We start from the raw sequence: 27318 nt of genomic DNA, 5'->3' as shown, positions 1-27318 counted from the left end.
GTTAAGTGCTACTGGTTAAGTGCTACTGGTTAAGAGCTACTGGTTAAGTGCTACTGGTTAAGTGCTACTGGTTAAGTGCTACTGGTTAAGTGCTACTGGTTAAGTGCTACTGGTTAAGTGCTACTGGTTAAGAACTACTGGTTAAGTGCTACTGGTTAAGAACTACTGGTTAAGTGCTACTGGTTAAGAGGTACTGGTTAAGTGCTACTGGTTAAGTGCTACTGGTTAAGTGCTACTGGTTAAGAGCTACTGGTTAAGAGGTACTGGTTAAGTGCTACTGGTTAAGAGCTACTGGTTAAGTGCTACTGGTTAAGTGCTACTGGTTAAGAGGTACTGGTTAAGTGCTACTGGTTAAGTGCTACTGGTCAAGAGGTACTGGTTAAGAGCTACTGGTTAAGTGCTACTGGTTAAGTGCTACTGGTTAAGTGCTACTGGTTAAGTGCTACTGGTTAAGTGCTACTGGTTAAGTGCTACTGGTTAAGAGCTACTGGTTAAGTGCTACTGGTTAAGAGCTACTGGTTAAGTGCTACTGGTTAAGAGCTACTGGTTAAGTGCTACTGGTTAAGTGCTACTGGTTAAGTGCTACTGGTTAAGAGCTACTGGTTAAGAGCTACTGGTTAAGAGCTACTGGTTAAGTGCTACTGGTTAAGAGCTACTGGTTAAGTGCTACTGGTTAAGAGCTACTGGTTAAGTGCTACTGGTTAAGTGCTACTGGTTAAGTGCTACTGGTTAAGAGCTACTGGTTAAGTGCTACTGGTTAAGTGCTACTGGTTAAGAGCTACTGGTTAAGTGCTACTGGTTAAGTGCTACTGGTTAAGTGCTACTGGTTAAGTGCTACTGGTTAAGTGCTACTGGTTAAGAGCTACTGGTTAAGTGCTACTGGTTAAGTGCTACTGGTTAAGTGCTACTGGTCAAGAGGTATTCCGTTTCTTTATAACATAGAGTTGTTCATAAAGTATCCTCAGACTGTGAGGGAGTGTTAAGCCCCACATAGACAGCTGAGATGTCATGGGCATAAGTATAGGTCATCACACACACACACACACACACACACACACACACACACACACACACACACACACACACACACACACACACACACACACACACACACAGTCATTATGAGCCATAATGGCTTTCCTCCTCCCTCCTCTCATCTCTCAGGGGGAAACAGGGACCACCAGGATCGGGAAATACGACCCCAATACCAGACAGAATAAGGTAGAGCTTCCTCTGTGTGGGTGTGTGTGTGACTGTGTGTGTGTGACTGTGTGTGTTTGACTGTGTGTGTTTGACTGTGTGTGTTTGACTGTGAGTGTGACAATAAGAGTGAGTGAGTGAGTGAGTGAGTGAGTGAGTGAGTGAGTGAGTGGGTGAGTATGTGTGTATATGCCAGTCCATAGTCTTAATGGAATGTGAGGTTACTCCTAGTACACTGCCTGATCACCACCAGCTGTTTGTAGTGTTCATCATGGGCCCTAACCCCTGTCCCCTGTCCCCTTACCCCTAACCCCTGTCCCCTAACCCCTGTCCCCTAACCCCTGTCCCCTAACCCCTGTCCCCTTACCCCTCTCACCTCTCCCCTAACCCCTCTCCCCTCTCTTCACAGCTCCTCTACACATTTGACAAGCAGGTGTGTGTCAGCAGCTGTTCTCTGAATAAGGAGGAGACTCTGCTGGGTAAGGACCTGTTCATGGACTTAGAAATAGAATGTGTAGAACATAGAGATACTTTAATTGTTCTATTGAATTCTATGGTGTAGAACAGATAAACTCTAGAATCCATGGTATTCTAATTCTATGGTGTAGAACAGATAACTCTAGAATCCGTGGTATTCTAATTCTATGGTGTAGAACAGATAAAACTCTAGAATCCATGGTATTCTAATTCTATGGTGTAGAACAGATAAAACTCTAGAATCCATGGTATTGTAATTCTATGTGACACACATGCGTAGTACAAAGACACACAGAGAGTGAAACAAGGATCCTCACTAAAGTGTTGAGCCAGTGTCTCCTCCCCTAGTGTGTCAGTGTTAGACTAGATACAGGTTTTCCTACATACAGCCTACTGACATTTCCAGTCCAAGATTGTGATCACCCCGTGGGAGAACCTTATCATCATGAGAGAGGAACAATGTCTTGTGACTGAGCCGACAGCCAAGAGCCATTGTATTGAAGTCACGTCACTGAACCCACATCACCTCACATACTTGTCTTTTAATCTCATTTTTAGCGGTCAGTTTGGCACAGAGGACAAGAACAGAGGAGCGCCTCAGACCAGGTACCTGTCTCCCCTTGGCTCGACCCCGCCCCACATACACACACACACACACACGCACACTGACACACACACACACACTGACACACACACCTCCCAACTCTGATACAAACAAACACAGAAGCTGAGGATTAGAGAAATGCAACTCGACAGAAAACCATGTAATTCTACAGTATGTTATGAAGAGGGAAGTGGTAAGCTATATCCTGCTGATAACTAGCTCTCTGTTTCCCTCTGGTTCTCTCTGAGCCTTTAGGGAGACAGACCTGTGGCTGTATTCACTACAACTCTAATAGTCAGATGGGTAACATTCAGGATGTTATGAAGTATCTATCCACACATGCACCACAGGTTTTTAAGTGTTTCAAGTGTACTCTACACGACAGGTTCAAACTGTACACAACTATTGGCTGTAGGCCGCACTATATCGGTCACCTGTGTGTGTTGGAATGAGTAGCAGTGATCACAAGGGCAGCACAGGCGCTGAAGCAGTTTTCTGCTGTTTCAGGTCAGTGAAGTTAATCATTACCATATATAACACCTTTCAATTGTCTACTCCTAGTTTCAAAATGTCTGACCCTCCTCATTGAGATCCATCCCATTAACAACACTAAGGTCCTGAAGGCTGTCGACTGCCGGGTCAGAGTTCAGGTATAGAGCTATATTGTTTTGTACTTGGACTCTACTGTACTCTTATCAGCTATACCTATTACAGTAAGCTTCCCCTCGGTTGTTATTACATTGATGTAACAATGTGCTATAACCTGGTTCTACTACAAAGAATGTTAACCAGTCATCTTTGGTTCCATACAGTTCCTCCATCCAGACACAGAGAGGGACTCAGTGCTGGAGAGTCACCTGCTGCTGGTAGCAGAAGATGGCTGTGAGTATCTGGGAAGTGAAGTGGGGTCGAATCTCTGAGGGTCACAGCTTTTAACTATGATAGTACAAAGACATTAGGTGACACTGTTCTCTGTTTTTTGGGAGGGTATGGCCACTGGGGCTTCAGGGTTTAGGCTTTGAACTTTGACCTTTAACCTTTCAGATGTGGAGCAGCTCCATGTAATGCTGGTCAGACAAGAGGGTTACAGAGTGGTAAGAAACACTGTCACAGACTATAGAGAGCTGGAATGGAATGCAACTGTTCTGTAGTGACATCACTTCCTGTTGACTGGTGTTCTAACAGGTGATGTTGAACCCAGAGTGCCTGGCCAAAGACAGGGTGGCAGAGGAGTTCAGCTGGGTCCAGTGGGACAGCCAGACACAGAGACTCTTCTACCTCACATACAGGGTAACATACCATATATACAGTACCAGTCAAAAGTTTGGACACACCTACTCATTCAAGGGTTTTTCTTTATTTTTACTATTTTCTACATTGTAGAATAATAGTGAAGACATCAACATTATCAAATAACACATAAGGAATCATGTAGTAACCAAAAAAGTCTTAAACAAATCTAAATATATTTTATATTTGAGATTCTTCAAAGTAGCCACCCTTTGCCTTGATGACAGCTTTGCACTACTGGCATTCTCTCAACCAGCTTCACCTGGAATGCTTTTACAACAGTCTTGAAGGAGTTCCAACATATGTTGAGCACTTGTTGGCTGCTTTTCCTTCACTCTGCAGTCGTACTCATCCCAAACCATCTCAATTGGGTAGAGGTCGGGTGATTGTGGAGGTCAGCTCATCTGATGCAGCACTTCATCACTCTCCTTGGTCAAATAGCACTTACACAGCCTGGAGGTGTGTTGGGTCATTGTCCTGTTGAAAACAAATGATAGTCCCCATTAAGCACAAACCATAGTAGGGTGGCTACTTTAAAGAATCTCAAATAAAAAATATATTTGGATTTGTTTAACACTTATTTGGTTACTACATGATTTCATATGTGTTATTTCATAGTTTTGATGTCTTCACTATTCTACAATGTAGAAAATACTAAAAATGAAGAAAGACCCTTGAATGAGTAGGTGTGTCCAAACTTTTGACTGGTACTGTAGGTAACACACTAGGCTCTGACCTGGGCAACAACACCTTAAACTAACATGTTCTGTTTCTTTTGAATTGTGAAGAAGAATGCAGAAATTCCTCCTGATAATGCAATTAATGACCTCCCTTCTTTCTCTGTCAGGAAAAAGCTGTGCTGAAATGTGTGCAATTCTGCCATGACCGCAACTGTGAGACCTTGGTGAGACTTAGCAGCAGAAATCATTTAATCATGAACACTTTATGGATAGTGTTTGATTTCAGGTCAGGCTACTTAATGCTTCCCCCTCTTTCTGACAGTTTGAGCTTGTCCTGGAGTTGCCCTCTAACCCTTTCAGCTGTATGAGGTAAGAATGAAAAGTGAAATTAAATTAAACAAGATAACTTTTCAGCTGAACTGTGTATTTCCTGAAAACAGTTCATCAATGTTCAGCCATTTCTGGTCATGCTGTATGGATAACACCTTGTGTGTTTGACCCCTAGGTTTGTTAACCTGGGCTTTGACCATCAGCAAGAGAGGCAGCAGGAACGGGAGGAGATGAGGATGGTGGTGATCACCAATAACACAGGCAGGTTTTGGTTGAACATAAACTGCTTCACCTCCGTACTGTGTTGATAATGTTCTATGCTCAGAGAACATTCCTCTTTCATTGAGTTTGTCATTACTTTTTGTTTGACATGGGATGTGAATGGAAACAGAGGGTAAGTGCTGTAGCTACTGTGATCTAGATGAACTGTGTCACTCCTTGATCAATGGACAGTTCAGTCCACCACCAGCACAATCACACTCCCTTCACAGAGCCCAGATTTAATACAACTTCTCAATTCTCAAGATTGCATTAGTCAAGCTGCACAATTGGAAATGCTGCAGGCTTCCCAATCGTAAAAATAATTTGTGTTTCTTTGAAAGGCCTATCAAATCTAAAGATGGTTGACGACGGCCCAGGGCCAGGATCATAATCACTTCACTGTGCTACTTATTCCAAATGACATTCAAGATTCAACCAATGAAACACTGTTTCTTTTAATAAGACCCCAATCAATACCACATTGTTAAAATTCTATCCTTCTGCTTCTTCTTCTGGTTCTTCTGCTTCTTCTTCTGGTTCTTCTTCTGGTTCTTCTGGTTCTTCTTCTGGTTCTTCTGGTTCTTCTTCTGGTTCTTCTGGTTCTTCTTCTGGTTCTTCTGCTTCTTCTTCTGGTTCTTCTTCTGGTTCTTCTGCTTCTTCTTCTGGTTCTTCTTCTGGTTCTTCTGCTTCTTCTTCTGGTTCTTCTTCTGGTTCTTCTGCTTCTTCTTCTGGTTCTTCTTCTGGTTCTTCTGCTTCTTCTTCTGGTTCTTCTTCTGCTTCTTCTGCTTCTTCTTCTGGTTCTTCTTCTGCTTCTTCTGCTTCTTCTTCTGGTTCTTCTTCTGGTTCTTCTTCTGGTTCTTCTGCTTCTTCTTCTGGTTCTTCTGCTTCTTCTTCTGGTTCTTCTGCTTCTTCTTCTGGTTCTTCTTCTGCTTCTTCTTCTGCTTCTTCTTCTGGTTCTTCTTCTGGTTCTTCTTCTGGTTCTTCTGGTTCTTCTTCTGGTTCTTCTGGTTCTTCTTCTGGTTCTTCTGCTTCTTCTTCTGGTTCTTCTTCTGCTTCTTCTTCTGGTTCTTCTTCTGCTTCTTCTGCTTCTTCTTCTGGTTCTTCTTCTGCTTCTTCTGCTTCTTCTTCTGGTTCTTCTTCTGGTTCTTCTGCTTCTTCTTCTGGTTCTTCTGCTTCTTCTTCTGGTTCTTCTGCTTCTTCTTCTGGTTCTTCTTCTGCTTCTTCTTCTGCTTCTTCTTCTGGTTCTTCTTCTGGTTCTTCTTCTGGTTCTTCTTCTGGTTCTTCTGCTTCTTCTTCTGGTTCTTCTGCTTCTTCTTCTGGTTCTTCTGCTTCTTCTTCTGGTTCTTCTTCTGCTTCTTCTTCTGCTTCTTCTTCTGGTTCTTCTTCTGGTTCTTCTTCTGGTTCTTCTGGTTCTTCTTCTGGTTCTTCTGGTTCTTCTTCTGGTTCTTCTGCTTCTTCTTCTGGTTCTTCTTCTGCTTCTTCTTCTGGTTCTTCTTCTGCTTCTTCTGCTTCTTCTTCTGGTTCTTCTTCTGGTTCTTCTTCTGCTTCTTCTGCTTCTTCTTCTGGTTCTTCTTCTGGTTCTTCTGCTTCTTCTTCTGGTTCTTCTGCTTCTTCTTCTGGTTCTTCTGCTTCTTCTTCTGGTTCTTCTTCTGCTTCTTCTTCTGGTTCTTCTTCTGGTTCTTCTTCTGGTTCTTCTGGTTCTTCTTCTGGTTCTTCTTCTGGTTCTTCTTCTGGTTCTTCTGGTTCTTCTTCTGGTTCTTCTGGTTCTTCTTCTGGTTCTTCTGCTTCTTCTTCTGGTTCTTCTTGTCACGAACCGGCTCAAAGCCCGTAACAAAGGGAGACAACGTGGAGATAAGGAGTAACAAAATATATATTTATTAACTAAAGCAACTAAGGAAAATATACAATGGTGTGTGTAATCAGTAATCAGTAGTGTAAGTGAATGTTTTGCATGCATGAATGTGATAATGCAGGGTGTTGAAAGGTGCCAAAGCAAACAAACAAAAGGCCACCAAGAACCACAACACAATCTACAAAGGTGTCTGCATGGAGAGAGTCTCCTCCATGAATGTGGAAGAGGTCTATTTATCCTGGGAGACACATGGCCCAGGTGTCTCCCATGAAGCTGACGACCCTCCCAACTCCACCCACCGGCATCCTAATAAGGAAACAAGAACAGACAGAATACGGCAGACAGAGTGGGAGGGTCGTCACATTCCCCCCCATAAAACCGGGGACCAACAAGGACCCCGGAACATCATACCAGCCTCTGCGTCCCAAATTGACACAGCCTCTGCGTCCCAAATTGACACAGCCTCTGCGTCCCAAATTGACACAGCCTCTGCGTCCCAAATTGACACAGCCTCTGCGTCCCAAATTGACACAGCCTCTGCGTCCCAAATTGACACAGCCTCTGCGTCCCAAATTGACACAGCCTCTGCGTCCCAAATTGACACAGCCTCTGCGTCCCAAATTGACACAGCCTCTGCGTCCCAAATTGACACAGCCTCTGCGTCCCAAATTGACACAGCCTCTGCGTCCCAAATTGACACAGCCTCTGCGTCCCAAATTGACACAGCCTCTGCGTCCCAAATTGACACAGCCTCTGCGTCCCAAATTGACACAGCCTCTGCGTCCCAAATTGACACAGCCTCTGCGTCCCAAATTGACACAGCCTCTGCGTCCCAAATTGACACAGCCTCTGCGTCCCAAATTGACACAGCCTCTGCGTCCCAAATTGACACAGCCTCTGCGTCCCAAATTGACACAGCCTCTGCGTCCCAAATTGACACAGCCTCTGCGTCCCAAATTGACACAGCCTCTGCGTCCCAAATTGACACAGCCTCTGCGTCCCAAATTGACGAGGGGTTATGTGTTCACACCTCCACCAACCAACCTCCTCCCCAGACCTCAGCAACCTTTGTGCATAGGAAGCAATATTTAAGAGGAAAGAAGAACACGACCAGGAGGGAACAGACATTATGAGGGGTTATGTGTTCACACCTCCACCTGCACCAACCAACCTCCTCCCCAGACCTCAGCAACCTTTGTGCATAGGAAGCAATATTTAAGAGGAAAGAAGAACACGACCAGGAGGGAACAGACATTATGAGGGGTTATGTGTTCACACCTCCACCAACCAACCTCCTCCTCCCCAGACCTCAGCAACCTTTGTGCATAGGAAGCAATATTTAAGAGGAAAGAACACGACCAGGAGGGAACAGACATTATGAGGGGTTATGTGTTCACACCTCCACCTGCACCAACCAACCTCCTCCCCAGACCTCAGCAACCTTTGTGCATAGGAAGCAATATTTAAGAGGAAAGAACACGACCAGGAGGAACAGACATTATGAGGGGTTATGTGTTCACACCTCCACCTGCACCAACCAACCTCCTCCCCAGACCTCAGCAACCTTTGTGCATAGGAAGCAATATTTAAGAGGGAAGAACACAAGACCAGGAGGGAACAGACAGGAAAGATAGAACATGACAACCCGAAACAATGGTCAGTCACGTAAACATTCAGAAACATGGCACAAAAGACCAACAGCTACAAACTCCAACGAAAAGAACATCAGGGTCCTTCTTAATTTTTACAACTCCCAACGATTCATAGTCACTTCCAACGATTCATAGTCACTGCCAACGAAACAGAATTTCACTAATTTCAATCATTTAACCTTGTAGTGTTCAGCGATCTTCAACAGCTGTTCTTTAGTACATAATTCTAACAGGTCCTCTGATGGAAAGCGAATGAACTTGTATACATGAGACACCATAGTCATAAGTAAATAATCTCAACCCCTCTGCTGAGCACATCAGACCACAACCAGAGAAATGACAATCACCCTGAGCACCACAGAAGAGAGATGAGATACGGAGCTTCCCCAAAACCTACAATAACTCAACCCTAGTCTTCGTGCAGATTTGCGGTGGGTATTTACGCACTGTAGCCCGCTGGCAAGGAAATAGAACTCCCCAGCATGCTGGCAAATTCCACCAAGCCACGGATGTGCCCCCGAGACAACTGCTCAGTCCACAGACACCACACAAAAATAACAAACATTTAACCATGCCCAACATGTCCAAAATTTAAACACGTCGCTAAGCCTATCAGGGGAAAAAGGCTATAGCTCCGGGTAGCAAGTTCCACTACCCTACACAAATCTCCTGAGGTACACAGCCGATTTACTCACCTCAGACTGACTTCCCAACAGAAAGTAGAACAAGAGTTTCCAGGCTAGGCAGGGCCTGGAAACTAACCATTCTCTCTCCAACGCAGCACACAAACCAAACAACAAAGGCAACCAATACTGGGCCTATCAAACTCAATATGCAAACCAAACACATACCTCCACGGTCTCCCAAACCAATAGTTCAAAGATCCCGGATGAGCCCCCACTTGTCACGAACCGGCTCAAAGCCCGTAACAAAGGGAGACAACGTGGAGATAAGGAGTAACAAAATATATATTTATTAACTAAAGCAACTAAGGAAAATATACAATGGTGTGTGTAATCAGTAATCAGTAGTGTAAGTGAATGTTTTGCATGCATGAATGTGATAATGCAGGGTGTTGAAAGGTGCCAAAGCAAACAAACAAAAGGCCACCAAGAACCACAACACAATCTACAAAGGTGTCTGCATGGAGAGAGTCTCCTCCATGAATGTGGAAGAGGTCTATTTATCCTGGGAGACACATGGCCCAGGTGTCTCCCATGAAGCTGACGACCCTCCCAACTCCACCCACCGGCATCCTAATAAGGAAACAAGAACAGACAGAATACGGCAGACAGAGTGGGAGGGTCGTCACATTCCCCCCCATAAAACCGGGGACCAACAAGGACCCCGGAACATCATACCAGCCTCTGCGTCCCAAATTGACACAGCCTCTGCGTCCCAAATTGACACAGCCTCTGCGTCCCAAATTGACACAGCCTCTGCGTCCCAAATGGTTCTTCTTCTGCTTCTTCTTCTGGTTCTTCTGCTTCTTCTTCTGGTTCTTCTGGTTCTTCTTCTGGTTCTTCTGCTTCTTCTGGTTCTTCTGCTTCTTCTGGTTCTTCTGCTTCTTCTTCTTCTGCTTCTTCTGCTTCTGCTTGTTCTTCTGGTTCTTCTTCTTCTGCTTCCTCTGCTTGTTCTTCTGGTTCTTCTGCTTCTTCTTCTGGTTCTTCTGCTTCTTCTTCTGGTTCTTCTTCTTCTTCTGCTTCTTCTGCTTCTGCTTGTTCTTCTGCTTCTGCTTCTGGTTCTTCTTCTTCTGCTTCCTCTGCTTGTTCTTCTGGTTCTGCCTCTTCTACTTCTTCTTCTGGTTTAGCTTCTTCTTTGTATTAATTTGTTGTTAGAGTGTAATTGGTTGTTTTAATACCTGCTCCTTACTGTTGATTGCAGGGAGTATGTGTGTGTGTTACAGCCAGCCTGCTTGTGTCAACCAGGAGATCACATACACCATAGTCCTGGTGCACAGAGGTTCAGTATTATACGTCTTACCATGTTGCATTAGTTCCATACATTATTCACAAATTACTAATTAAGTTCCGTCAGGGAAAATCCTAAGTTCTTCTAAGTTTCAAGTTGTACATTGTAATCTACCAGAGCCTCTCTGCCCTCTACAGGCTGCAGTAAAACGTTCTCAGTGGCTCTGGATGGCACCCCTAGTCCATGTGGTACAGATCTCCTCCCTCTCTTCATCCCTATAGGTAAGTCAACACATCTGTCTCACAGACGTCCTGTCCATCCTATCACAGCCCCTTCAGAACCTGCTGGAACACTCCCACACAGCCCATCCATCCTATCACAGCCCCTTTAGAACCTGCTGGAACACTCCCACACAGCCAATCCATCCTATCACAACCTCTTCAGTACCCACTGGAACACTCTCACACAGCCCATCCATCCTATCACAACCTCTTCAGTACCCACTGGAACACTCCCACACAGCCCATCCATCCTATCACAACCTCTTCAGTACCCACTGGAACACTCCCACACAGCCCATCCATCCTATCACAACCTCTTCAGTACCCACTGGAACACTCCCACACAGCCCATCCATCCTATCACAACCTCTTCAGTACCCACCGGAACACTCCCACACAGCCCATCCATCCTATCACAACCCCTGATAGTGCTACTTCTACTTGGGACTGAGGAAGTGGTTTTAGGAGTTATTTGTGATAGGATGTTTATTATTATTGTACAGTAGACATTTACATAAGAGAATAAACAAATAAACCAACCAAAAACATTTGAGGTCAGTCCAAGATAGCTGATGAATAAATGTAGACTAGCCTGCTGTTCTCTGCCCAGGTTACTACGTGGTAGTCTACCTGTCTGGTCACTTCCTGCACTGCATCAACACCAGGCAACAGGAGCTGCTATGCCACAGCCTCTTCCTCTCAGGTAAGGCTAGACCTGGGGCATGTTCATCAGGACAAACTGTAGCCAATTGTTTTGCAATGGAAAAGGAAATTGAGTTTTTTTAAACGGTTGAGACACCTCTGTGTTTCACTCCATTACGTGTCTATGAACACGACCCTGGTTACCGACAGAAGTGGACTATATGAGGAATAGGGAGTCATTTCAGATGCAGCCCAAGTGTGTGTTTGTTAAACTGGCCTCAGTATAACTGTGTTACAGGTGTTGATGATGGCCCCAGTGTAACTGTGTTGATGATGACCCCAGTGTAACTGTGTTGATGATGGCCTCAGTATAACTGTGTTACAGGTGTTGATGATGGCCCCAGTGTAACTGTGTTGATGATGGCCCCAGTGTAACTGTGTTGATGATGGCCCCAGTGTAACTGTGTTGATGATGGCCCCAGTGTAACTGTGTTACAGGTGTTGATGATGGCCCCAGTGTAACTGTGTTGATGATGGCCCCAGTGTAACTGTGTTGATGATGGCCCCAGTGTAACTGTGTTGATGATGGCCCCAGTGTAACTGTGTTGATGATGGCCTCAGTATAACAGTGTTGATGATGGCCCCAGTGTAACTGTGTTACAGGTGTTGATGCAGAGCTGGGTGTGTTGGGATCAGACAGTGTGGTGTTGTCTCTACCCGAGTCCTCTCTGCTGGACCTGAACACGGGCAGGATGTACACTGTAGACCTCAACCCCTCCTTCCTAATGGACCTACTGCACTGCAGGTAGAATGGACTAGAATATAATGGAATGGAATGGAATGGAATAGAATAGAATGGAATGGAATGGAATAGAATAGAATGGAGTAGAATATAATAGAATAGAATAACATAGAATAACATATAGCTCAATCCATTGTTGAATGGAAAATGGTTTTGAGTGTGTATTGAATGGTGTTGAGTGTGTATTTCATGCTTACTGCATGTAGAAGGTACTGCAGCATTGAGTATTATAGTGGTGGTACACTCCTCTGTTTATGTAGTATTCATAATGTCTTATGCTCTGTGCTGTAGCCACAGTAGACCTGACGCTCAACGCCTGGCTGCCCTGCACTGTCTGCTGCTCTACATGGGACCCAACGCTGCACTAGAACTGAAGGTAGGAGTTGCAAGCAAAACCCACGAGAACACTTTGTTCAGAGAGAGAGAGAGAGAGAGAGAGAGAGAGAACAAGAGAGACACAGACAGACACAGAGTGTGTTAAAAATATATATATTTAACCTTTATTTAACCAGGTAGGCTAGTTGAGAACAAGTTCTCATTTTCAACTGCGGCCTGGCCAAGATAAAGCAAAGCAGTGCAACACAAACAACAACACAGAGTTACACATGGAATAAACAAACATACAGTCAATAATACAATAGAAAAGTATATATACAGTGTGTACAAATGAGGTAAGATAAGGGATAAATAGGCCATGGTGGCGAAGTAATTACAATATAGCAATTAAACACTGGAGTGATAGATGTGCAGAAGATGAATGCAAGTACAGATACTGGGGTGCAAAGGAGCAAAATAAATAAATAACAGTATGGGGATGAGGTAGTTCGATGGGCTATTTACAGATGGGCTATATACAGGTGTAGTGATCTGTGAGCTGCTCTGACAGCTGGAGCGTAAAGTTAGTGAGGGAGATATGAGTCTTCAGCTTCAGTGATTTTTGCAGTTCGTTCCAGTCATTGGCAGCAGAGAACTGTAAGGAGAGGAGGCCAAAGGAAGAATTGGCTTTGGGGGTGACCAGTGAATTATACCTGCTGCAGCACGTGCTACGGGTGGGTGCTGCTATGGTGACCAGTGAGCTGAGATAAGGTGGTGCTTTACCTAGCAAAGACAGAATGGTGTCGTCTGCGTAGAGGTGGATCAGAGAATCACCAGCAGCAAATGTGACATTATTGATGTATACAGAGAAGAGAGTCGGCCTGAGAATTTAACCCTGTGGCACCCCCATAGAGACTGCCAGAGGCCCGGACAACAGTCCCTCCGATTTGACACACTGAACTCTATCAGAGAAGTAGTTGGTGAACCAGGCGAGGCAATCATTTGAGAAACCAAGGCTGCTGACTCTGCCGATAAGAATGGGGTGATTGACTGAGTCGAAAGCCTTGGCCAGGTCAATGAATACGGCTGCACAGTACTGCCTCTTATCGATGGCGGTTATGATATCATTTAGGACCTTGAGCGTGGCTGAGGTGCACCCACGACCAGCTCTGGAACCAGATTGCATAGCGGAGAACGTATGGTGGGATTCGAAATGGTCGGTGATCTGTTTGTTAACTTGGCTTTCGAAGACCTTAGAAAGGCAGGGTAGGATAGATATAGGTCTGTAGCAGTTTGGGTCTAGAGTGTCTCCCCCTTTGAAGAGTGTGTGAGAGAGAGATGTTTTGGAGGGAGAAGTTCAGGACTGGGTTCTGACCATGAGTCAGGTTGTTTATAATGGAGAAAGTGCCTCACTTGAAATCTCCATCTGCAGTACTTGTTCTAAACGGTGTCTCTGTGGCCATGACAACACAGTTAGAGAGGTAACCCGTCTCAGAGGTCCAGGAGGACGAGGCTGCTGTGGTTTCATCCACTCTGTGGAAACCCTTTACATAACATGGCTTTATGCATGTGTGGTAACAATGGAGTTACTATAGTAACAATACCAAGATGTTGTTACATAGCATAGCACTGCTGTTACTTCACGTGTTTTCTCTGCAGATCATAGATTGGATCTGTGACAATGTCATGCCGTTCGACACCTTCGATCAAATTCAGGAATTTATTCTGGGTAAGTGGAACAAGACTTATCATCGTTTTAAAATCTATTTTGATGGTGTTTTATGGAAGAATCATGGTCTCCCTTCAACGACAGCGTCACTGTACAGGATCATCTATAAGAAGTGTCTCAGTCTGGATGAAGTCCTACCCTACTCCTCTGTGTTTGAGAAGAAGAAGGTACCTGAGGCTCTAGACCAGGTCCCCGGTGTCACCTGCACCACAGAGCTCCATGCTGAACCAGTGTTCAAAGGAAAGGTAAGATGTCTTTCACCCACTCCAGCTAGTCAACTACCTGATCAGTCACGTGTGTAATATTTAGTGATTTATTTCCAGGTTAGACACTAGGGGGCAGACAGGAGTGGGAAGCAGATCCAGTGCTCAGTAACAGATAAAGAATGCATATCTAATGAATTAAATGAAGAAGAGTTGTGTTGACAGTAAGGACGTGATAATATTATATAAACTGGGCTATTTACACTGAAATACCCAGTGATTATTCTGTAGGTGGAGGCCTTCTTTAATTAAAGGCAAAACATGAACCATTTGTTACAATCAAGTGCATTTAATTTAATGTTATGTAGTATGAACCCCGTGCCATAAATCATTTAGTTTCCAAGGAGGTCTCAAGATGACCATAACAAATTGACTTATTTTGCACAAACTGTAAAAGTAGTAAACAGCTGGTGTTTACTAGATGTTTGGTAATGTTTGGCTGCAGGCCAGGAGTCTCCAGGGTTATTGGGAAGAGCTGCAGTGGAGCACAGAAAAGATGAAGTACTTTGAGGCGGTTCCAAACCCACGATACAGAGCATCTCAGAACCTGCCAGACTGGACCAAGCTGCTCACTACCCTGGTGAGTTCACACATATTAGAGGATCAAACTGCAGATCCAGAACCTCTCACAGTCTGCCAGACTGGACCAAGCTGCTCACTACCCTGGTGAGTTCACACATATTAGAGGATCAAACTGCAGATCCAGAACCTCTCACAGTCTGCCAGACTGGACCAAGCTGCTCACTACCCTGGTGAGTTCACACATATTAGAGGATCAAACTGCAGATCCAGAACCTCTCACAGTCTGCCAGACTGGACCAAGCTGCTCACTACCCTGGTGAGTTCACACATATTAGAGGATCAAACTGCAGATCCAGAACCTCTCACAGTCTGCCAGACTGGACCAAGCTGCTCACTACCCTGGTGAGTTCACACATATTAGAGGATCAAACTGCAGATCCAGAACCTCTCACAGTCTGCCAGACTGGACCAAGCTGCTCACTACCCTGGTGAGTTCACACATATTAGAGGATCAAACTGCAGATCCAGAACCTCTCACAGTCTGCCAGACTGGACCAAGCTGCTCACTACCCTGGTGAGTTCACACATATTAGAGGATCAAACTGCAGATCCAGAACCTCTCACAGTCTGCCAGACTGGACCAAGCTGCTCACTACCCTGGTGAGTTCACACATATTAGAGGATCAAACTGCAGATCCAGAACCTCTCACAGTCTGCCAGACTGGACCAAGCTGCTCACTACCCTGGTGAGTTCACACATATTAGAGGATCAAACTGCAGATCCAGAACCTCTCACAGTCTGCCAGACTGGACCAAGCTGCTAGCTACCCTGGTGAGTTCACACATATTAGAGGATCAAACTGCAGATCCAGAACCTCTCACACTCTGCCAGACTGGACCACGCTGCTCACTACCCTGGTGAGTTCACACATATTAGAGGGTCAAACTGCAGATCCAGAACCTCTCACAGTCTGCCAGACTGGACCAAGCTGCTCACTACCCTGGTGAGTTCACACATATTAGAGGATCAAACTGCAGATCCAGAACCTCTCACAGTCTGCCAGACTGGACCACGCTGCTCACTACCCTGGTGAGTTCACACATATTAGAGGATCAAACTGCAGATCCAGAACCTCTCACAGTCTGCCAGACTGGACCACACTGCTAGCTACCCTGGTGAGTTCACACATATTAGAGGATCAAACTGCAGATCCAGAACCTCTCACAGTCTGCCAGACTGGACCACACTGCTAGCTACCCTGGTGAGTTCACACATATTAGAGGATCAAACTGCAGATCCAGAACCTCTCACACTCTGCCAGACTGGACCACGCTGCTCACTACCCTGGTGAGTTCACACATATTAGAGGATCAAACTGCAGATCCAGAACCACTCACAGTCTGCCAGACTGGACCACGCTGCTAGCTACCCTGGTGAGTTCACACATATTAGAGGATCAAACTGCAGATCCAGAACCTCTCACAGTCTGCCAGACTGGACCACGCTGCTAGCTACCCTGGTGAGTTCACACATATTAGAGGATCAAACTGCAGATCCAGAACCTCTCACACTCTGCCAGACTGGACCAAGCTGCTCACTACCCTGGTGAGTTCACACATATTAGAGGATCAAACTGCAGATCCAGAACCTCTCACAGTCTGCCAGACTGGACCAAGCTGCTCACTACCCTGGTGAGTTCACACATATTAGAGGATCAAACTGCAGATCCAGAACCTCTCACAGTCTGCCAGACTGGACCAAGCTGCTCACTACCCTGGTGAGTTCACACATATTAGAGGATCAAACTGCAGATCCAGAACCTCTCACAGTCTGCCAGACTGGACCACGCTGCTAGCTACCCTGGTGAGTTCACACAGAGAGACTGGAATTTAGATTGTCTCTGGGAGCTCAGTGCACCACAGGAACCATGGTCTCTCTCTCTGATCCCAAGCCTTACACTGCAGCTAGCAGTAGGACAGTATGGAACCATGGTCTCTCTCTCTGATCCCAAGCTTTACACTGCAGCTAGCAGTAGGACAGTATGAAAACATTCATGATTTCCAATTCCTGACATATTCTCTTATAGAACCACTTCAACAGGTAGCCTAGCGTTTAAGAACGATGGGTCAGTAACCGAAAGGTCGCTGGCTCGAATCCCTGAGACGAATCTGTTGATGTTCCCTTGAGCAAGGCAATGAACCCTAATTGCTCTTGTATGTGCTAAATGACTAACATGGACATGTAAAATGTAGTACAGTATACCTTCATAAGAGGAAGTCAGAGAACACGTTCTTCACTCTGTCTGTTCCTGAAGTCAGAGAACATGTTCTTCACTCTGTCTGTTCCAGAAGTCAGAGAACATGTTCTTCACTCTGTCTGTTCCAGAAGTCAGAGAACATGTTCCTCACTCTGTCTGTTTCAGAAGTCAAAGAACAAGAAGGCTTCTAACTATCTACGTCACATTGAGGAGAACACTAAACAGTAGGTGGAGAACCGAAGAGTGAAGGGTCTCTTGTGTGTTGCAGAATGTTGTGTGTGTTGGTGGGGTACAGGGGGAACTTCACTATTGAAAACACAGAGAGACAAACTCACAGGGATCAATAACACTGATAGATATTAACACAGGGATCAATAACACTGATAGATATTAACACAGGGATCAATAACACTGATAGATATTAACACAGGGATCAATAACACTGATAGATATTAACACAGGGATCAATAACACTGATAGATATTAACACAGGGATCAATGACATTGATGGATATTAACACAGGGATCAATAACACTGATAGATATTAACACAGGGATCAATAACACTGATAGATATTAACACAGGGATCAATGACATTGATGGATATTAACACAGGGATCAATAACATTGATGGATATTAACACAGGGATCAATGACATTGATAGATATTAACACAGGGATCAATGACATTGATAGATATTAACACAGGGATCAATGACATTGATAGATATTAACACAGGGATCAATGACATTGATAGATATTAACACAGGGATCAATGACATTGATAGATATTAACACAGGGATCAATGACATTGATGGATATTAACACAGGGATCAATGACACTGATGGATATTAACACAGGGATCAATGACATTGATAGATGTTAACACAGGGATCAATGACATTGATGGATATTAACACAGGGATCAATAACACTGATAGATATTAACACAGGGATCAATAACACTGATAGATAATAACACAGGGATCAATAACACTGATAGATAATAACACTCAAACACAGACACGTAGAGATACTGTATACACACAGACACGTAGAGATGCTGTATACACACAGACACGTAGAGATGCTGTATACACACAGACACGTAGAGATACTGTATACACACAGACACGTAGAGATACTGTATACACACAGACACGTAGAGATACTGTATACACACAGACACGTAGAGATACTGGATACACACAGGCACGTAGAGATACTGGATACACACAGGCACGTAGAGATACTGGATACACACAGGCACGTAGAGATACTGGATACACACAGGCACGTAGAGATACTGGATACACACAGGCACGTAGAGATACTGGATACACACAGGCACGTAGAGATACTGGATACACACAGGCACGTAGAGATACTGGATACACACAGGCACGTAGAGATACTGGATACACACAGGCACGTAGAGATACTGGATACACACAGGCACGTAGAGATACTGGATACACACAGGCACGTAGAGATACTGGATACACACAGGCACGTAGAGATACTGGATACACACAGGCACGTAGAGATACTGGATACACACAGGCACGTAGAGATACTGGATACACACAGGCACGTAGAGATACTGGATACACACAGGCACGTAGAGATACTGGATACACTTAAAAGTCAAGTAAGTCATATCATCTGATATTTTCTCTGTTATTTTCAGAGTTCTGTCGATGGTGGACAGCTGGAATCTTGGTAAGATGCCACATTCTAAAAGCCACTATCAATTAATAGAAGGATTCTAAGAAACCTTGTCTCTCTAGGATTGTAAGAAACCTTGTCTCTAGGATTGTAAGAAACCTTGTCTCTCTATGAATGTAAGAAACCTTGTCTCTAGGATTGTAAGAAACCTTGTCTCCCTATGATTGTAAGAAACCTTGTCTCTAGCATTGTAAGAAACCTTGTCTCTAGGATTGTAAGAAACCTTGTCTCTAGGATTGTAAGAAACCTTGTCTCTCTATGAATGTAAGAAACCTTGTCTCTAGGATTGTAAGAAACCTTGTCTCCCTATGATTGTAAGAAACCTTGTCTCTAGCATTGTAAGAAACCTTGTCTCTAGGATTGTAAGAAACCTTGTCTCTAGGATTGTAAGAAACCTTGTCTCTAGGATTGTAAGAAACCTTGTCTCTAGGATTGTAAGAAACCTTGTCTCTAGGATTGTAAGAAACCTTGTCTCTAGGATTGTAAGAAACCTTGTCTCTAGGATTGTAAGAAACCTTGTCTCTAGGATTGTGAGAAACCTTGTCTCTCTCTGAATGTGAGAAACCTTGTCTCTCTATGATTGTGAGAAACCTTGTCTCTAGGATTGTGAGAAACCTTGTCTCTAGGATTGTGAGAAACCTTGTCTCTAGGATTGTGAGAAACCTTGTGTCTAGGATTGTGAGAAACCTTGTGTCTAGGATTGTGAGAAACCTTGTCTCTAGGATTGTAAGAAACGTTGTCTCTCTATGAATGTAAGAAACCTTGTCTCTAGGATTGTAAGAAACCTTGTCTCTCTATGAATGTAAGAAACCTTGTCTCTAGGATTGTAAGAAACCTTGTCTCTCTATGATTGTAAGAAACCTTGTCTCTAGCATTGTAAGAAACCTTGTCTCTAGGATTGTAAGAAACCTTGTCTCTAGGATTGTAAGAAACCTTGTCTCTAGGATTGTAAGAAACCTTGTCTCTAGGATTGTAAGAAACCTTGTCTCTAGGATTGTAAGAAACCTTGTCTCTAGGATTGTAAGAAACCTTGTCTCTAGGATTGTAAGAAACCTTGTCTCTAGGATTGTAAGAAACCTTGTCTCTAGGATTGTAAGAAACCTTGTCTCTAGGATTGTAAGAAACCTTGTCTCTAGGATTGTAAGAAACCTTGTCTCTAGGATTGTGAGAAACCTTGTCTCTCTCTGAATGTGAGAAACCTTGTCTCTCTATGATTGTGAGAAACCTTGTCTCTAGGATTGTGAGAAACCTTGTCTCTAGGATTGTGAGAAACCTTGTCTCTAGGATTGTGAGAAACCTTGTGTCTAGGATTGTGAGAAACCTTGTGTCTAGGATTGTGAGAAACCTTGTGTCTAGGATTGTGAGAAACCTTGTCTCTAGGATTGTGAGAAACCTTGTCTCTAGGATTGTGAGAAACCTTGTCTCTAGGATTGTGAGAAACCTTGTCTCTAGGATTGTGAGAAACCTTGTCTCTAGGATTGTGAGAAACCTTGTCTCTAGGATTGTGAGAAACCTTGTCTCTAGGATTGTGAGAAACCTTGTCTCTAGGATTGTGAGAAACCTTGTCTCTAGGATTGTAAGAAACCTTGTCTCTAGGATTGTGAGAAACCTTGTCTCTAGGATTGTGAGAAACCTTGTCTCTAGGAATGTGAGAAACCTTGTCTCTAGGATTGTAAGAAACCTTGTCCTAAGGATTGTAAGAAACCTTGTCTCTAGGATTGTAAGAAACCTTGTCTCTAGGATTGTAAGAAACCTTGTCTCTAGGATTGTAAGAAACCTTGTCTCTAGGATTGTAAGAAACCTTGTCTCTAGGATTGTAAGAAACCTTGTCTCTAGGATTGTAAGAAACCTTGTCTCTAGGATTGTAAGAAACCTTGCCTCTAGGATTGTGAGAAACCTTGCCTCTCTAGACCTTGATATTGGTCCTTTGGCTATGAAGCTGTTATTGTGATTATTATTCCTAGAATAACACTGGTATATTAAGATGCTGGCAGGCCAGTTAACGTGAGCTCATTTACCCTTGACTACAGATAGGAAATGTCTTCTGCTTCAGTTAAAGAAATCCCCCAACTTGAGTTTCAGGGTCACATAATTGAGTCCACTGGAGAACATCGCTCTCGGAGCCCACAGTTGTTGATGATTTATCATTCAGGGAGAGAGAGAGAAAAGAGGGGAAGAATGCCACATGGTTATATAAGAATGGGAGGAGAAGGGCGTCTCTCTCGCTTGCTTTCCTTCTTTCTCCCTGTCTTTTTTCTCTTCTCCTTCACTGCTTCCTGACCCCAGTCCAAATGTTGCTCAACCACGAGATTGGACATCGCTCTACCTCAACCTCACATGGGCCACGCACAGACAATACACAACCTCACTCTCTGTCACACACACTGCTCTCTCACTCTGTCTGTCTCTCTGTCTGTCTCTCACCCGTACATACTCTCTCCCATACTGACCACCATTCATCATTCTCCACACCAATATCCGACTCACAGAAACTACCCTCTGCAAGCACAGTTGACTTTTTCCTCTCCCCCCTTCATTGTCCTTGTCATCTTCTCTGACTGTATTGTTTCAGTTTATCCATGGAGATGTCCCTCTGTAGTGAAAAGACCATGGAGATGTCCCTCTGTAATGAAAATACCATGGAGATGTCCCTCTGTAGTGAAAAGACCATGGAGATGTCCCTCTGTAATGAAGACCATGGAGATGTCCCTCTGTAGTGAAGACCATGGAGATGTCCCTCTGTAGTGAAAAGACCATGGAGATGTCCCTCTGTAGTGAAAAGACCATGGAGATGTCCCTCTGTAGTGAAGACCATGGAGATGTCCCTCTGTAGTGAAGACCATGGAGATGTCCCTCTGTAGTGAAAAGACCATGGAGATGTCCCTCTGTAGTGAAAAGACCATGGAGATGTCCCTCTGTAGTGAAAAGACCATGGAGATGTCCCTCTGTAGTGAAAATACCATGGAGATGTCACTCTGTAATTTGCTGGATGCAGAGTTCAACAGAGTTCAAGTGAAGGTCAAGCAAATCATAGAGAAAGCAGACTGTATTGCAATCATCTCTGATGGGTGGTCAAATGTTCATGGCCAAGGAATACTTAACTACATCATCTCCACCCCTCAACCAGTATTCTACAAGAGCACAGACACAAGGGACAACAGACACACCAGTCTCTACATTGCAGATGAGCTGAAGGCAGTCATCAATGACCTTGGACCACAGAAGGTATGTGAGAAGAATAAGATAACCACATTGAAGCTGCCCAGCAACACCCGTTGTGGTGGTGTTGTCATCATGTTTGACAGTCTCCTGGAGGGGATGGAGTCTCTCCAAGAAATGGCCATATCACAGTCTGCCGATATGGACAGCCCCATCAAGAGGATCCTCATGGATGATGTATTTTGGGAGAGAGTGGTAAGCAGCCTGAAACCTATAGCAGTAGCCATTGAGGGAGACAATGTCATCCTGTCTGATGTTCAGACTCTGCTTGCTGATGTAAGAGAATAAATCCCTACTGCCCTGCCCACTTCACTGTTGCTCCAAGCAGAGGAAACTGCAGTTCTGAAATACATCAAAAAGCGTGAGGACTCCTGCCTGAAGCCCAAACACCCCGCAGCGTACATGTTGGACCCCAAGTCTGCTGGTAAGAGCATCCTGTCTGGTGCAGAGATCAACAAGGCCTATGGTGTCATCACTACCGTGTCTCGCCACCTTGGCCAGGATGAGGGCAAGGTTCTTGGCAGTCTGGTGAAGTCCACTTCCAAGCAAGGGCTTTGGGATGGAGATGCAATATGGTAGTCGTGACAACATATCTCATCAGCCACCTGGTGGAAAGGACTTTGTGGATCTGAGGCTCTTAGGATTTAATCATTTGAATTATGTCTACATATGATGAGGTAAAAGGTTTCTGTTTCTGTCTCCATATGATATGGTAAATATATCCAATACAAAAAACATCTACATTTAAATGGTATTAATATTCATTCCCATATATTCCCGTTAATTCCCACGGAAAGTTTCCACCTCTGAATATTCCCCAAAATGTGCAACCCTACTTACTCATCTCTCTTAAATCATTAGGCAATCCTCTTCCTCGTCCTGACTCATGACTGTTTGTTTTGCCTTATGTCCAACTCTTTGAGATGTAATGAAAAGTCTAAATCCACGGTGTTATGGTGTTCCTCTGCAGATCAGAAAGTGGTTCCGTTGTTCCAGGAGGAGGATAGCCAGCAGAGGGCGCTCATAGGCCTGGTGAGTCACAAGATACAGCAGCCATGATACTCTGGGTGGAAGGTGCCCTCGGGCATAGACAGATCTAGGATCAGTTTACCCTCCCCAGATCCTAATCTTAACCATTAGGGGGGAAATGATCTTAAACTGATCTTAGATCAGTGTCTGCACTGTTTTAGTAATGGGTTGGAATGCAGGCTTGTCCAGCTTACCAAGACCAAGGTTCATCAGGGCAAGCAGTTAGCTGACAACACACAACACGCATGATAAAAATAGTTGTCCCTTTTTGATCCTGACATTGCAGTCTATTCCCAGGAGTTTTTAGCCTTGTAGCAGCAACTATTTCCATCCTGAAATTGCTGTCCCTGAGGTTTAAGTGACGTTAGCTTTTCAGCAGGTTCTATTCTACCTATCCCCAGTTGTAAAACACTAGGGTAGTCTAGCTGTGGTCCTCTCAGCATCAACCAGCAGGGTAACTATTCTACCTATCCCCAGTTGTAAAACACTAGGGTAGTCTAGCTGTGGTCCTCTCAGCATCAACCAGCAGGGTAACTATTCTACCTATCCCCAGTTGTAAAACACTAGGGTAGTCTAGCTGTGGTCCTCTCAGCATCAACCAGCAGGGTAACTATTCTACCTATCCCCAGTTGTAAAACACTAGGGTAGTCTAGCTGTGGTCCTCTCAGCATCAACCAGCAGGGTAACTATTCTACCTATCCCCAGTTGTAAAACACTAGGGTAGTCTAGCTGTGGTCCTCTCAGCATCAACCAGCAGGGTAACTATTCTACCTATCCCCAGTTGTAAAACACTAGGGTAGTCTAGCTGTGGTCCTCTCAGCATCAACCAGCAGGGTAACTATTCTACCTATCCCCAGTTGTAAAACACTAGGGTAGTCTAGCTGTGGTCCTCTCAGCATCAACCAGCAGGGTAACTATTCTACCTATCCCCAGTTGTAAAACACTAGGGTAGTCTAGCTGTGGTCCTCTCAGCATCAACCAGCAGGGTAACTATTCTACCTATCCCCAGTTGTAAAACACTAGGGTAGTCTAGCTGTGGTCCTCTCAGCATCAACCAGCAGGGTAACTATTCTACCTATCCCCAGTTGTAAAACACTAGGGTAGTCTAGCTGTGGTCCTCTCAGCATCAACCAGCAGGGTAACTATTCTACCTATCCCCAGTTGTAAAACACTAGGGTAGTCTAGCTGTGGTCCTCTCAGCATCAACCAGCAGGGTAACTATTCTACCTATCCCCAGTTGTAAAACACTAGGGTAGTCTAGCTGTGGTCCTCTCAGCATCAACCAGCAGGGTAACTATTCTACCTATCCCCAGTTGTAAAACACTAGGGTAGTCTAGCTGTGGTCCTCTCAGCATCAACCAGCAGGGTAACTATTCTACCTATCCCCAGTTGTAAAACACTAGGGTAGTCTAGCTGTGGTCCTCTCAGCATCAACCAGCAGGGTAACTATTCTACCTATCCCCAGTTGTAAAACACTAGGGTAGTCTAGCTGTGGTCCTCTCAGCATCAACCAGCAGGGTAACTATTCTTAGACTCGTCAGCTCTGCTCCCAGCAGGCTATTCCACCTGCAGGTCAGATAGGTCTCTCCTGCTCCAGGAGTGTGTATCTGCAGTGTGTGTGTGTATGTATGTACCTGCAGTGTGTGTATGTACCTGCAGTGTGTGTGTGTACCTGCAGTGTGTACCTCAGTGTGTGTGTACCTGCAGTGTGTACCTCAGTGTGTGTGAACCTGCAGTTTGTGTGTGTGAACCTGCAGTTTGTGTGTGTGTGTGTCTGCCTACCTGCAGTGTGTATGTAAGTCCCAGTAGGCTCCTGCTCCACTCCTTCCTGATAATAAGAATGTAGGACACTGTTAGAGGAACAGGGACACAGAGGAACAGGGACACAGAGGAACAGGGACACAGAGGAACAGGGACACAGAGGAACAGGGACACAGGGGAACAGGGACACAGAGGAACAGGGACACAGGGGAACAGGGACACAGGGGAACAGGGACACAGGGGAACAGGGACACAGGGGAACAGGGACACAGGGGAACAGGGACACAGGGGAACAGGGACACAGGGGAACAGGGACACAGGGGAACAGGGACACAGGGGAACAGGGACACAGAGGAACAGGGACACAGAGGAACAGGGAAACAGGGACACAGAGGAACAGGGAAACAGGGACACAGAGGAACTGGGAAACAGGGACACAGAGGAACAGGGACACAGAGGAACAGGGACACAGAGGAACAGGGGAACAGGGACACAGGGGAACAGGGAAACAGGGACACAGAGGAACAGGGACACAGAGGAACTGGGAAACGGACACAGAGGAACAGGGACACAGAGGAACAGGGACACAGAGGAACAGGGACACAGAGGAACAGGGACACAGAGGAACAGGGGAACAGGGACACAGGGGAACAGGGACACAGGGGAACAGGGACACAGAGGAACAGGGACACAGAGGAACAGGGACACAGAGGAACAGGGACACAGAGGAACAGGGAAACAGGGACACAGAGGAACAGGGACACAGAGGAACAGGGACACAGAGGAACAGGGACACAGAGGAACTGGGAAACAGGGACACAGAGGAACAGGGACACAGAGGAACAGGGACACAGAGGAACAGGGGAACAGGGACACAGGGGAACAGGGAAACAGGGACACAGAGGAACAGGGACACAGAGGAACTGGGAAACGGACACAGAGGAACAGGGACACAGAGGAACAGGGACACAGAGGAACAGGGACACAGAGGAACAGGGACACAGAGGAACAGGGGAACAGGGACACAGGGGAACAGGGACACAGGGGAACAGGGACACAGAGGAACAGGGACACAGAGGAACAGGGACACAGAGGAACAGGGACACAGAGGAACAGGGACACAGAGGAACAGGGAAACAGGGACACAGAGGAACAGGGACACAGAGGAACAGGGACACAGAGGAACAGGGGAACATCAAGGGAACCACACACACAGACAGACAGACACCTTCAATGTGAAGTGTTGTGTTTCCTATAGATGGTGGACAAACTGAGAGAGCACCTCAACAGACACCTGCCTCGTCTGGGGAAGAAGAAGATCGACGTGCTGGTGGTGAACTACGTGGCCAAGCTGGTGTGTGTTCTTATTCTACATGACCCAAACACTGTTTCCATTGTTTTTGCGGTTACACAAAGAAAGGCCTGAGACAGACAGATTGTAGTTGAGAAATGACAATAACCATTATCCTCCAACACATGTACTTCCTCCTGTGGATGACAGATCTACTTCCCACTGTTCACAGCTCAGTTATGACGTCAGAGAGGCTCTGTACAGTACATCATACATAGATATCACTGACTGAAGAAAACCCTGAACCTCACATGGAAGTAGTGCACTCCATATCAGGAAGACACAAGCCTTTCCATAAAGTGTGTGTGAGTGTGAGATTGTGTGTGTGTGTGTGTGTGTGTCAGGATGTAAATGTGGTAGTGTTTCTTCCTGTTATTGCAGTAAGAGAGAGAGGAGAAGAGGATGTGAGTGGTCATGCTTGGTCAGTCACAGTGTGTGTTAGTTGGCTAGCGGTGTGTGTGTGTGTGTTAGTTGGCTAGCGGTGTGTGTGTGTGTGTGTGTGTTGGTTGGCTAGCGGTGTGTGTGTGTTAGTCGGCTAGCGGTGTGTGTGTTAGCCGGCTAGCGGTGTGTGTGTGTGTGTGTCGGGTTGTGAAAGTGGCAGTGTATAAATAAATCATAGTAACACCTGTTTCTCTTGCTACGTGTTGGAACAGACTACTATTCATTTGTTGCTCAGTAGAGAAAATAGGAAGTGTTACAGTGTGTGAAACTGTGGAAACAGGAAGTGAATGTGAAACGTGGTAGTGGTAATAGTGGTCTTATCATGTAACATTTGAGTAAATCAGATGTTTAAATTCTCAGAGCATTCATCCCTGACCTCTTTTCTGTGTGTGTGTGGGTGTTTGGTGTGTGGGTGTTTGGTGTGTGGGTGTTTGGTGTGTGGGTGTGTTTGGTGTGTGTGTGTGTGTTTTTTTTTTTTTTGGTGTGTGGGTGTTTGATGTGTGTGTTTGGTGTGTGGGTGTTTGGTATGTGTGTGTGTGTGTGTGTGTGTGTGTGTGTGTGTGTGTTTGGTGTGTGTGTAGCTGGAGCTGATCAGACGCATGCTGGAGTCTGTGTGGCTGAAGTACAAACTAGGCCCTCTGGTGCTGTGCTTGTAAGTTGCTCCCTGTGTGTGCGTGTGTTAGTCTATTAGTGTGTGTTTAGTTTGTTAGTGTGTG

General features: G+C 45.1%; 1 protein-coding gene across 9 annotated transcripts in view; it reads left to right on the top strand.

The window, feature by feature from the left end:
- The window catches only part of LOC109884776 (gamma-secretase-activating protein-like), a 37882-nt gene that overhangs the window by 1545 nt on the left and 9019 nt on the right, over positions 1-27318 (top strand). For 5 of the 9 annotated variants that reach the window (XM_031815503.1, XM_031815508.1, XM_031815505.1 and 2 more), the window contains exons 3-26: positions 1165-1221; positions 1610-1679; positions 2236-2283; positions 2843-2931; positions 3094-3163; positions 3326-3375; positions 3467-3571; positions 4419-4475; positions 4574-4620; positions 4757-4842; positions 4973-4975; positions 10231-10308; positions 10455-10538; positions 11149-11241; positions 11844-11985; positions 12274-12358; positions 13957-14026; positions 14111-14271; positions 14735-14869; positions 17235-17293; positions 18764-18795; positions 22991-23052; positions 26069-26164; positions 27184-27254. In XM_031815503.1, coding sequence (XP_031671363.1) covers positions 1165-1221; positions 1610-1679; positions 2236-2283; positions 2843-2931; positions 3094-3163; positions 3326-3375; positions 3467-3571; positions 4419-4475; positions 4574-4620; positions 4757-4842; positions 4973-4975; positions 10231-10308; positions 10455-10538; positions 11149-11241; positions 11844-11985; positions 12274-12358; positions 13957-14026; positions 14111-14271; positions 14735-14869; positions 17235-17293; positions 18764-18795; positions 22991-23052; positions 26069-26164; positions 27184-27254 — 1850 coding nt within the window. The remainder of the gene's footprint in view (positions 1-1164; positions 1222-1609; positions 1680-2235; positions 2284-2842; positions 2932-3093; positions 3164-3325; positions 3376-3466; positions 3572-4418; positions 4476-4573; positions 4621-4756; positions 4843-4972; positions 4976-10230; positions 10309-10454; positions 10539-11148; positions 11242-11843; positions 11986-12273; positions 12359-13956; positions 14027-14110; positions 14272-14734; positions 14870-17234; positions 17294-18763; positions 18796-22990; positions 23053-26068; positions 26165-27183; positions 27255-27318) is intronic. The other 4 variants (XM_031815509.1, XM_031815504.1, XM_031815507.1 and 1 more) reach the window with 1 other exon arrangement.

Source organism: Oncorhynchus kisutch, unplaced genomic scaffold (assembly GCF_002021735.2).
Source record: "Oncorhynchus kisutch isolate 150728-3 unplaced genomic scaffold, Okis_V2 Okis09a-Okis19a_hom, whole genome shotgun sequence".
NCBI lineage: Eukaryota > Metazoa > Chordata > Actinopteri > Salmoniformes > Salmonidae > Oncorhynchus > Oncorhynchus kisutch.
Note: the sequence above shows the minus strand (reverse complement) of the source record. Positions and strands in the feature narration are given on the sequence as shown.